Source organism: Oryzias latipes, chromosome 17, assembly GCF_053564925.1.
Source record: "Oryzias latipes strain Hd-rR chromosome 17, Olatipes_Hd-rR_3.1".
NCBI lineage: Eukaryota > Metazoa > Chordata > Actinopteri > Beloniformes > Adrianichthyidae > Oryzias > Oryzias latipes.
Genome location: NC_136253.1, coordinates 19,120,316 through 19,133,645, shown reverse-complemented (window position 1 = coordinate 19,133,645; position 13,330 = coordinate 19,120,316). Strand labels below are relative to the sequence as shown.

The following is a 13,330-nucleotide window of genomic DNA, read 5'->3' as shown; positions in this document are numbered from 1 at the left end:
GTTTGTTTCGGGCTGACATCCAGCCTCCATACTTTGTGTTTGAGGAGAGCAAGCACCGAGTGCTTGATTGGAGCGAATTCCCAGGTTTCGTCAGATCTCCCTGTTTCGTGGCGCACAGGTTTTCTTCCATCTGTTTCCTCCCAAAGATGGGCTTCTGATTCTGCACTCCAGGTGCAGTGTGGGCAACGTGCATCAGTCTAAATACACACACACACACACACACACAATGCACAATCACACCCCGCCTGATTGGACAGCACACAAAACTGGCAAAAGCAAGGACAAATGTCTCATTGGAAACCTGCACACCAACTTTTAACATGTTTCTGTGTGGCTGTCCAGACGAGAATCTGATGTATGACACGACACATGATTGATACCTAGTTTGTCTTCCCCCTCATCATCATTCTACGAGAGCCGAGCATTTAGAGGAGCTTAAGGGCTTCTAAAGATGGTCAGATCTCCTTGATTTGTGTAATGTTACGTTCACACCAGCCTCGGCAACATGGTTTTGAAACAACAATTTCAATAAAAAGGCTGTAAACATGCATACATGCAAGTTTTCAGGCTTCTGCCTTCCAGACTTTGGCAATTACGCAAATTTCTACTACCATTTTTTTGCTCTATATACAAAACGCGCAGCCATTGAACATGCGTTGAAAGTAAAACTAAGTTGAACTTTGACCAACCAAGGACTTTAATTTGGTAGGATGGATGGATCCTTTTCGCTTCACGGAATTGCCAGCCATTTGAAAATTGATCATGGAGGCAAAATTAATAATTGAGGTTTGTGGCCGGCCAGAGTTCTATGACACCAAGTCTTTCATATATCGGAATTGAGCTGTGAAAGAAAAAGCCTGGAGCAAGATTTTGGGGGGCTCTGCACCGCTTCGACAGTTTGTGCTTTTAGCGCTTTCTGGAACACGCGCCACATACCTGGTGTGAACTGCTGTTTGGATGGGAACTGCCTCCCACCCTCAAAGAGATTTTGTTTAAGGATCCTCCAAAGGGTTGCGTTCAGGGGATGATGGGGACCACATCATCAGTTTATGTCCTTTTACACCCATAGCAGCCAATGATGCAGAGGTATTCCTTGCAGCATGACATAGTGAATTGTTATGCATGAAGATGATTTTGTTATGGAAAGCAAGGTTCTTATTTTTGTACTACAGAAGAAAGTGGTCAGTCAGAAACTCCACATACTTTTTAGAGGCCATTTTCACACCTTCAGAGACCCTAAAAACCAGCTCTCCATGATTCCAGCCCAAAACATGACTCTGCCACCTCTTGATCTAGCAGCCTTATTGGGGCATGGTGGCCATCCACCAACCACCCACTACTCCATCCATCTGGACAATCCACAGTTACACGGCCCTCGTCTTTGAGCAAGACTATTTAAAAATGAGTCTTCATGTTTTTCTGATTCCACGGCAGCCGTGTCTGCTTGTGAGTGTTGTGGAACTCTGGTCTTGTACCAGGGTTTGCTTGGGTGTATTCAGACTGAAGATTTGTTCCGGATTATCTTGGGAAACAAACTCTGATTCACTTTAAGGCAAGGCAAGGCAAGGCAAGTTTATTTGTATAGCACAATTCGTACACAAAGTAATTCAAGGTGCTTCACAAAACAGAAAAATGCATTAAAATCACAATACATCATAGAAATAATCAACATAAAATTTACTTTAAAAGAAAAGGAAAAAAAAAAGATTTAAAAAGAAAGGAAGGAAAGAAAGGTGCAGATAGGACCTTTCAGTCATATACACGGCTAAACAGAAATGTTTTAAGTCTAGATTTGAACATGAACACAGAAGAGGCCTGTCTTACGCCTTCAGGGAGGCTGTTCCAGATTTTAGCTGCAGAATATTGAAACGCTGATTCCCCTTGTTTAGTTCTGACTCTGGGAATCAACAGGAGGCCGGTCCCTGAGGTCCTCAGAGTACGAGATGGTTCATATGGCACTAACATGTCAGAGATGTACTTTGGTGCGTGGCCATGGAGAGACTTGTACACAAGCAGAGCTGCTTTGAAGTCTATTCTTTGAGGTACAGGGAGCCAGTGCAAAGACCTGAGCACAGGACTAATGTGATCATACTTCCTGGTTTTGGTCAGGACTCGAGCAGCAGCATTCTGGATGTACTGAAGCTGTTTTACAGCTCGTTTGGACAGGCCGGTGAGCAGGCCGTTACAGTAGTCTAACCTACTGGAGACAAATGCATGGATAAGTATCTCCAGGTCTCGCTTTGAGATTATGTTTTTGATTTTGGCAATGTTTTTCAGGTGGTAAAATGCCGCTGATGTTACTGACTTGATATGGCTGTTAAAGTTCAGGTCAGAGTCCATGATTACCCCTAGATTTCTGACTTGATTTGAGGGTTTAAGAGACAGAGAATGAAGGTAGCTGCTGACAATTTCTCTTTGTTTCTGTGGGCCAAAAACAATAACTTCGGTCTTGTCTGAGTTTAGCTGGAGAAAGTTGTTCTGCATCCACGCGCTGATCTGTTGGAGGCAGTGGTTGAGAGAATCCACCGGCCCATATTCACCTGTTGTCAGTGACACATAGATCTGAGTATCATCTGCATAGTTGTGATAAGATATGTTATTACTGCGTATTAACTGCCCTAGTGGCAGCATGTAGAGGTTGAACAGAAGGGGTCCCAGGATCGATCCCTGGGGCACACCACAATTCAAGCCCATGTAGTCTGAGACACAACTCCCAATTTCAACATAATATTTCCTGTCTTCTAGATAAGACTTGAGCCAACTTAGGGCAGATCCAGAGATGCCAACCCAGTCTTGGAGTCTGTGCAAAAGGATCCCATGATCAACAGTATCAAAGGTAGCGCTCAGGTCTAGCAGGATTAAGACAGAGACTTTAAGCAGACCAAAGGAGTCCAGTCTGAATACACCATAAGTTAACAATATGTTCCATTACCCACAAGTTTAAACATGTGTGGGTTACACAGAGCAATTGTAACACTTTTACAATAGAGCGTTAGTTCGAGTGTATACATTATATACATTCTTTCAACTACTCTTCAACCCTTTACACAAGTAACGCAATTCAGGTCTATTCTGAAGCAGAAATATGTAACACATCTCCGATGCTTACGCAATCAACGTCAATCAGCGTATTCTGTCACAAACAAAAGTGGGTTATTATACACTTTATATTGTGTTGCATTTCAGTGTAAAGTCCACAAAAAAAAGTTTTTCGCTGAGTCAGAATCAGCTGCTCACCATAATCACGCAAACTGACATCTCCGACGTTAAAGAGTTTAGAAGCTGTGCTCCAAATTATAGAATGATGTGATGAGTGGCTTTTACAGATGTTTAGATTTAAACAAAGACTTACCGGGAAGTAGAGCAGTAATGCTCCAAATAAGATTACTTCCAGCAAAATAAGTCCAGATGTGCGGATGCTCTGTTCGGGAGAAAGGACAAACAGAAAAATCATCAATTAATGACTAGACAGACTGATTACTTATCGACCGAAAAGTTAAAGCAGCGTGAAAAAAATTATCAAGGACAATTTACATATCACTGTGAACTAGATGGAGGCGGTATTAAAAGACCAAGATTGATGGCAGCATGGTAAATCTTTAATGTTGCTCCTTTTAGGTGAATCTCTGGGTTTGAATGTTCAAAACAAGGACTAAAGTATGGGGGATACAAAAGATCCATTTCCACTGGCAATGCAGCCCTTTCTGGCTCCACATTAGGTTTGGCATTTGGACGGCTTGGTTGGATGAACACGAGTCAGGGGAACAGTTTCTGAGTTTTGGAGATGGACAATTATTGGAATAGAACTACCTGACATCTTTCAACACTCAAAGTTCTTTTGGACGACCTTCTTGTGTAAGGATGTCAATTAAAGGCTCTTTCCATTTCATCTCTATAGAGCACCCAGCTTCATCGAGCATTTTGGGATTTACTGAGAAGAGAACTACAAATCAGACCTATCGTCCAAACCAGCGTCCAACTTCATAAATGCTGTGGTGCTGGGGCACTGTTTTCAACGGGCCTATCTTTTGGGAATTTTAAAACTATCTAACTGCCTATCTATGATTACTTGGGAGAAAGCTTTGCTCTTGGAGAGGCTTTTGTTATTGGTTGGGATCAGCAAGACATATTACTAGAGCACAGACAGATGGACTTCGGAGATAAGGTCAACATTTCAGGCGTCCTCTAAGCTGGGAAAAGAATAACATGGGAACGTTCGAAGGACACATGTTTTATAGTACAGTAAAAAGAAGGAAAAACTGGAATCTCTATATATAAGGTTTATATGTAAAACATTTTTGAGGCCACTAGGTACATTTTTTGCATTTTCCACATATGTTCTGACGTGACGAAATCTAAAACTATTTCTCCTGTGTGTTAAGTCATAGATCTGCTTCACAACTATAATTTTACCTTGTTTTTCCTTAAGTGGTACACCACCACCATACTCGCCAAGTCCAACATCATGCACAGACCCTGGAAGGAGGCCACGGCGATCCGCAGAGCCCCATCTTCCTGCACCAGGCAGGGAGTGTCATCTTGGCAGTAGGGGCAGCCCTCCTGGCATGGCAGACACCTGCTGGACGTCACGTCAGAGGTCTCATCCCTGTTGGAGTCCTGCTCCTTACCTGAGGAGAAGGGCATGTTTTCCTTACTTTTACACTTGAGCTAATGCAGCACAAGCTTCTGAAATATTCACAAGTTCACTCACTGGACCACAAGTCTAAGATAGTAGCTGTTCAGGAACTATCAACACATTTAATCTGCATTTAGCATAACCACACTGATGTATGAACTGTTTGAAAGATTAGAGATCATCATTTCAGTAAATGAAAATACTTTAATGAAGCTAAAACATTTATTTAAGCTGATGACCTGACCATGCGGAGAGGAGCATCAATTATTCTTAGCCTGTTCACTTCATTCAGCTTTACTGCTCTTCTGAAAGCTATTAAATCCATCAAATGAAGTTGATGTTTTACACTTTTTCACTGTGTTCACAATTTGCATAAGTCATTATACTGAAAACGAAGTGCAGTGAATTCCCTAAAAATATAAAACAGAGCTCATAAGGCGTGCAGACACATTTATGATAGTGTGCTTGAGCCTCTGATGAAAATAACTATGAGACAAAGAGCAGAAAATCATTTACGAGTCAAACGTGGACTAAGTGGCAGATTCACTGACAAGTAGTTGAACTCATCCAGCATTTAGGGTATCAATGATGTACAAACTTACATTAAAGGGGTTCATTTTAGCAGCAACTATCACTTTGAAGACAGAGTACAAGGGTTTGTCATTTAAAAATTGGTTTTCACCACAAAAAAAAATGTCTTTTTATTTATGAGTTTGTGATTCACAAAACAGTTAAAGACCCACTCTGATGAAAATTGTGTTTTTGGTATTTTTATCATGTTCGTGTGGCATTTATCACATGGAGGGCATATATAAAGAAAATTGAGCTCAAGAGCTGAGTATTTTTTTTTAATTCAAATTGTTGTGAATTAGGGGCAGACAAAAAAATACCTTTTGAAAAAGCTTATAGGGGTGATATTGAAGCTACAACAGCAAGCCACAAGCTCCCTGCTCCACTCCAATTTGATGCATCCACTTGCAAACAAATAAATCCATGTACATCTTAATTTTCCTCATCTGAGCTGGCATCTGACTCCAAACTGTATGGCTGGATCAGTCCAATATTGCAGGTAATTTTGTTGCACCAGTAATGTTCAGTTGGAGTTGTGAGGGGCGTGGGAGAGTGTAAACAGATGGATGATGGGAAGTAGGGGCGTGCTCACTTCACGCCACCATTCCTCAGGAGCAATTTTTCTAATGACCTACTGCCCCTCTGCAGAAACTATGTCCTTAAAAAACTGCAGTTTTTTGGGATTTTGGCTAAAAGTGGCAAAATCATGATTAAAAGACCACGGGGAATGCTTTTAAAGTAGATCAAAAGAGGATTGGAATGGGACTTTAAGGATATGAATGGATCCGTTTTAGAAACATGATTTGAAAGAGTGCATTAGACTATGCTGCACTACAAAAATACAATATTGGTAATATAATCCTTGGAAGAACTACATTAAACCCATTTAAGGACCTTTGGACGGACTATTAGTGTGGATAAATCTTGTATTATATTAGTGAGTAGATATTTCTGTATGATATGTCTGTGGCTGGAGCTGGTTTTGTTCTTACCCTGCATGCTTTTCCGTTTTTTTGGGTTGTTTTTTAACTTATAGCGACGTAGAATATGACAACATACCGGTAAATTCAATCAATCATTCATTCACTCATTTATAAAGCACCTTCCACTACCAGCCATGAGGGCACAAAGTGCTGTACACAGGGAAAAGACAAATACGGAATATTATAAAGTCATAAAACATTAAAGAATAAAAGGCATAAAACAATTTAAAGCAGAGATTAAAACCAGCCTAATAACAAGGCTGGGCTGATACTAAAGCTCTGAAATGGAGGAATAATTCTTTTTTTAATGCCCTCTGAGAGTTGACTATGTCAAAACTGTTTTCTGTAGACATGTTTTTTGGTCTTATAGGGAGATTACATTTTAGTGCTGTATCCCTTTAACATTAACAGAATGTAACAAAGCGGATGGTTTTAAAAATAGGAAAGAATATTGCATAGAATACATAAACAGATATGCACAATAAACAAAACAGGAGTAACCATAAAGGCAAAATACCAGGAGCCAGCTAATCCAAACTCTTCCAGAGGGAAGTCACAATTATTCCATACTTAAATAATTATCGAAGGATAATATGACCTATATCATACATCAGTGGTTATACAAGTACTGACAATTTTGTAGTTACACCTGGAGTATGAGTGCAACATCATTGAAAAACCACCAGAAAAGATGAACAAAAAGAGTTTAATCTTCTTCTTTGCCTTTTAGATAATTATTTTAAGGGCTGCCACACCAAATCATCCTCCTCCATCCTCTTCAGTAGTCTTGCTCACACCAACCACCCTCATGTTCTCCTTCACTACATCCACGATCTTATGTTAACCCTTCTTACTGGTGGCTCCAAAGTCAGCTTCCTTTCACCAACTGTCCCTCTTCTGAACGTGTCCCAACCATCTCAGTCTGTTTCCCTGCATTGATCTCCAAAACTTCTAACATGACCTGTTCCTCTGATGGATTCATTTCTGATTCTATCGAAATTAAAACAACATCAAAAAGTGTACAAGAATGCTGCAAGTATTTAAAGGTTTTTGGACAAAAACAATAAAGATTTAACAAAATCAATGAAAATGAAATGGCACAGAACATAGGTACATTTGCCAATAGGACATAAAAACATTCTAAAAACAGAAGAGGAGAAGCAAACTAATTACAGGGAGAGAAAAATATAAACAAAGCAGCAGTGGTAACCAATGGACTGAATAAAAACCAGGCTGAAAAAGCTGTCTAGTGTGATTTCATTGATTTTCAGCCTTACTGCAGTTCTTTAGAGTGCTGCAGAAAAGTTTATGGCAGCAGACGTCTGAACTGTATTAAGGTATTTGTGCTGGGCAGTGGTGGAGCTAAAACATTTTATATAGGGTTTGGGGGGGGGGGGACACCAATGACAATGACAACACCAGTATGGAAGGTCATTTTAAATGAAAGAATCAAAAATACATTTATTATTGAGTTTTTGTTAATGAGTCCTCCTAAAATAAAAGTTCCTCTTTCTATGGCATAGAAACATTGCAGATTTTGGCTAAGGCCAGAATGTTGATGGCTTTTCTGCAAACAGGGGAAGCAAATAAATGATTAAATGATTTCAGGGTCTCAAGATTTTATTAAAAAATATTACATTTGTTAGTTTTGCAATTATTAAAGAAGCTTGTATTGACGATTTTTTTTTGTCAATTATTATACTAATATTGACTCAAAAGTTGTAGGGCAAGTGGGGGCCAAACCTTTCCCCCGTAGATGTTGGGTGATACAGAAGTTTTTATTTCTACTGTTTTTATATTTTGCCGTTGTTTGGCTCCAATTCAGAATCACTTGGACTCTGTGCAAAGGTTTTATAAAGCACTCTTTGTTGGAATAAGCTTTTTAACTAGGAAAAAAAAGACATTGCCTAAATGATTCCCATTTTACTCTAATAGAAAACTAAATCTCTGTTTCAATCAGTGCAGACCTGGATAAAGAATAAAAGTTGAAGAAGGGAAGTGATGGTCACAGGCAACTATTACCCTTTCTGAACTGCAGTGATTTTTAATAAGGTGGTCTGCATGGAGCCTGGAAAATGATCACTTTCCACACTGAGTCTCCTGACTACAGGCTTCATCACGCTGCATTACAATAAAGCTCCAGCTTAGCATATTAACTTCCCTGGGGTGTAGTATTGTTGGAACTAGGACTGAGAACCTCTGCAGCTGCCTGATTATCTTGCACATCAGGGCCAAGCTTTTGCTGCCCGAGGACATTGAAGCTCCTTCAGTCAAGGTGTCAGAGCACAGCCATTAAAATCTAAAACACAACCAGGTTTGTTTAACACAACACTTAAGCTCCGTGTCCACAGTTGGTACGTTTATCTTTATGAAGCGGCATCTGTTTCTGCATTACTATAGTGGTGCATACCCTTGTAATCATAAGAACAGCTTTTTATTAGCATTAAAATATAAATATTACAAGATACTTATTTAAAGAATTTCAAACCAGATGTGTAGACGTTACTTACACAACTGTGCTTTCTTCCTTCTTTTGCAGAAACTCTTAATGCCCCCCCCCCCTTTTTCCCCCCTGAATTTTAAACTCCCTGCACTACAAAACATTAAAATACAACAATATTTGAAACTTACTTTTAAAGCCATTGAGTGCCACTCTGCTCGGATGATAAAATCCCCTCCTGCATTGACACTTGTACTTGTCCAGCACAAATCCATGTCCACCGACTGGAATGCACTGGAAGAGAAATCACAGACAAGTGGAAATGTCAACAGAGCTATGCAGGATTTTCTTTTTATTATTATTTTTATCACAGGAAACATCATTTGTTTCTACAAAAAGACTAGATGACAATAAAAAAGGCAGCATCCTGCCATTGTTTTTGCAAAAATTGCATAAAAATGTTTTTAAGATCTACAAAATATTTGTTTTAAAATGTATCTTTGTTGACCTTAGCAGTCCAATAAAAAACAGCTTTAATTAAAGAAAAAAAAAACATTCAAGAGAAATAAATTTGAAATTAGACAGCAAAAAACGTAAAAAATACATGAAGGAAAGCTTAAGGTTTCTGATTTTGGAGGAAAGTCTGAGTCCTGGAATGTGTTTGTTTTTAGTCTGTGTCTCTTGTGTTCTCACCATGTTCCAAGTGAATACTCGATTCAGATTGGCTCCTGGGTGTGCACTAAAATCTGATGCTTTATTTAACCTATCGTGAGGATCAGCATATATTCCTTTGCCGCTACAGTTGAGGTTGGTGCCAGCTCAGCTGTAACCATGACAACGCACCAAAATAGCCCGCTTTTTGTCAAGAAGCGATTTAAAACCAAAAAATTGCAAAACTAAAGTATTAAAAATTGATTGAATATTTTTGTTTTTTTTGTAAAGTGGCAATGGTATAAGCGGGATAATGTCCGACGAAGTGTCCATTATCAGAAATAAACGCACGGAGGACGGTTCAGGCTTCCTTGTTGGCAGTTAACTTCTGATAATGTCGTCGGGCATTATCCCTTACTTGTGAAATTCTAAAACCCTAAAATGTGTTTATGACCACCTTAGTGTCATTTTTCGTAAATAAAGGAAAACTTAAAATAAAACAAAAAAAGTAACAATTTTATTTAAAAATTGCTGGTATGATAATCTGAACATACCAGCATTAAAATATTAAACATATTAGTGATTTTATGTCCAGCTTGTTTAAAAGGAAAGGAGCTTTTGCAGTCAACTTAGCAAGTAGCTACCATATTCAGCTACAATACGCTACACACATCTTTCCCCAGAAAAAAGTAGTACACACTAGGGCTGCACGATATGAGGAAAACTTGCGATATGCGATATTAGTGATCAATATTGCGATAACGATAAATTTGCGGTAAATAAACAAATAGAAAAATAAACAAAAACATCATTCCCATTTCATTGCAACAGTTTAAAAATTATACTCCAAATGACCCTCATCGACATGGGGGACAAACGTCAGGGTGGCTAACCCTGGTCCTCAAGAGCCTCAACCCTGTCTGTTTTCCAATTCTCCCTAGACTGCTCGATAATGATAACCTAAATCAGGTGTGTTCAGTCAATCAGGATGTGAAATCACTTGAGTCAGCCAATCAACAGCAAGCTGGTTAAGGAGAGCTGGAAAACAGGCAGGGTTGAGGCTCTTCAGGACCAGGGTTAACATAATAGGCCTCCATCTGATTGGTCAACAATGGGAAGGCGTCCATCTGATTGGTCAAAGCATGAAGGGATTTATTTGATTCGTTAAATGCTTCAAGCTGCTAGAAGATTGTTTTAACACATTTTGGGTTTGCGATTTATTGCGATATTCGCCGTCTTTTGCGATATGCATATTGCAGAGCTGGATATTGCGATAACGATAAATTTGCGGTATATTGTGCAGGCCTAGTACACACAAAGTTTATTTTATTAAGATTATGTGCATGTAGTGTAGGAAGTATGCTAACTAAATACTTCTTCAAACTTGGTTGGAACATTTTGATTTTAAGCTACAGGGCTTTGTAAAAATTAGACTTCAAGTATGCCACCTCACACAGTATTGACAAAGTATAATTGTAGTACACCTACAGCACAACTTATTTCAGCAAGCCATAAGCTCCTTGCACCGCTCCATTCTGATGCATCCACTTGTACATGTGATCCATGTACGTCTTCATTTTCCTCTTCTGAGCTGCATCTGGCATAAATCTGTTCGACTGGACAGTTCCAATATTGCTCGCCACTTTTGTTTGACAAATAATGTTAAGTTGGGGGTGTGATGGGCTGTGATGGGGTAAACAGATAGATGATGTGGAGGGGGTGGGCTTCCTTCACACCAACAGTACCACCCACAACTGCCACACTGCAGAAACTATGTCTTAGAAAACAACAGTTTTTGTTTTTTTGCCTAGAAACAGCTTAATCATAATCAAATGACAGATGGGAACCCTTTTATAAAAAAAATCAAAGATGACTGGGACTTTAAAGAATTGGATGACTGAACTTTTTTTTTTTCCTTTTTGCTCGAAAATAAGAGGTAGAGATAGTTTTCCTAACTTAAAACCATTAGACATGGAAAATACAGTAGGAAAGAAACACATTTGTATAAGTTAGCTACATTAAACAATTTTTTTTTAATTCCTATAGTTCACAGCTAAAAAAACAACAACTAACAACTAGATGGCTACACTACACTACAAAAAAGCAAACAAAAAAGTTTCAGTAAGAAACTCTGTCATCCCATTGGCAGATTTTCTTTCTAAAAGACAGTTTGTCTGGATTTAATTTTTAGATAAGCTTTTTTTACAGTACAAAATCTGCACAAACGTTTACATGCTCTTCTATATCCCAGACAAAGAACTCTAATGTTATAAAATGTCCCATAATAGTGACATTAATATGAATAAGTATTAATGCATTGAAGATTATGCTCTTCGTCAGGCCGGCTGCAGTGTTTGGTCTCCTTTAAAGAAGTTGTTATTGATTCTCCTACATCCTCTACTGTCTTTGCTGCAGCAAGACGCAGCAGACGTCCCACTTTAAAAAACACTCCCAGCATCAGGGGAAATCACACGGCTTTGCCAAGTTACAGAGAATCTAATTAATATCTAAATTAGAATTTAAGGTTTCCTTGCAGAATTTGAGTGTGCCTTTAGAATTCCAGCTAAATTCTTTAACTGTGGAAGTTGCATAGACCAGCGAGCCATCTGGAGATGAGACACACTTAAACACACGCACGCAAGCCCCAACTGGGAAAGAGTGGTGTCTGCGTGCACACTTGTACTAAATAAAGCTGAGATAAAATTCACATGAATCTTCATGAATAGTGCATTGCTTGGTGAAAACTGGTATCTCCTTGAGATCAGAATCTGTGAACAGAAGGACTGTATTTATGTCCCATCAAACATCGTACTTTTGTTTAAAGAAAAAATGTATTTACAAAAAAATAAATGAAAAATAAAAAACAATTATATTTGTTCTTTGGAGTTAAATTTTTTTGTTTCACACTCAAGAGAATATTGTCTTTTTATTTTTATTTTACTTTTATTTTAGTATCATGAAAGACATTATAGCACCACTGTTTTATGGTTCTCTCAGCAATTTGCTGACTCATGTGTCTCTTCATGTGTCTCTTCTGTCGGATTGACTGAATACACCTGATCCAGGTAATCAACAGGAAGATGTGCAGGGTTGTAGATCTTGAGGACAAGGGTTGGGTGGTGCTGCAGAACAGGAAAAATTATTTTGATTGGATTCTGTAGCTTTCATCTCATTGTATCCTAGGATGTTTGCTGTTTGTATGCATAGAAGAGCATCCCCCTCCTTCCCAAATTAACAGCAAAAAAGACAAAAATTAAGTGTTAGAGCAACCCAGGTCTTCAGGGCCAACTCTGATCCTCTTTTGATGGATTATAAAAGTGTTCCGAGTGTTGTTTTTATAATTATGATTGTGTTGTTTTTAGCTAAAATAAAAAGTCGTGTGTCATTTTCTAGGAAATAGTTTCCTCAGAGCGGCAATTCTTCATCAGAAATTCCCCTCTGAAATGTGGCCTGGACTGTTGACGTGGAGTAAGCACACCCCTACTTCCCGTCATCCGTTTACACTCTCTCCCACTGGCTTATAGCCCCTCACAACCCCAACCTAACATTACAAACCAAAAAAATGGCTGGCAATATTGCTTTTTGTCTGCCCCTGATTCACAATAAAAACAATAAAGAAATACTCAGAAATGTGATTTTAAGCTTATTTTCCTTTATATATGCTCTCCATCATGAGAAAAAGACCAGAGGAACAAGTTAAAAACACCCAAAACACCATATTCATTGGAATGGGTCTTATATGATTGTCACAGCAATGTTTCAACAAAGGTCAATGATGAACTGAATCGGGTGCATTTGGGAGAGAAGCAGTCAAAACGTGCAGGACATTGAGCTTCTAGTGAAGTGCTAAACGCTTCACAATACAGTAAACCCTTGTTTTTCGTGGGGGTAACGTTCCAAAAAGAACCCGTGATAGGCAAAATCCGTGAAGTTGAAACCTTTATTCTTTTACAATTATTATACAATTAAATACTCTATTATACATTGAAAAGAAAGAACAAACCATTTTACAGGCTCGAGCATTTGTTTCACAAATCAAAGTACTTTAGA

The 13,330-nt window shown here is 38.8% G+C and overlaps 1 protein-coding gene across 1 annotated transcript in view; it reads right to left on the bottom strand.

Annotated features, from left to right (window-relative positions):
• The window catches only part of gpr158b (G protein-coupled receptor 158b), a 93,690-nt gene that overhangs the window by 34,957 nt on the left and 45,403 nt on the right, over window positions 1–13,330 (bottom strand). The window contains exons 3-5 of the mRNA XM_023965158.2: window positions 8,821–8,923; window positions 4,414–4,628; window positions 3,353–3,421 (exon numbers count right to left, since the gene is read on the bottom strand). Of these exons, the coding sequence (XP_023820926.1) occupies window positions 3,353–3,421; window positions 4,414–4,628; window positions 8,821–8,923 (387 nt within the window). The remainder of the gene's footprint in view (window positions 1–3,352; window positions 3,422–4,413; window positions 4,629–8,820; window positions 8,924–13,330) is intronic.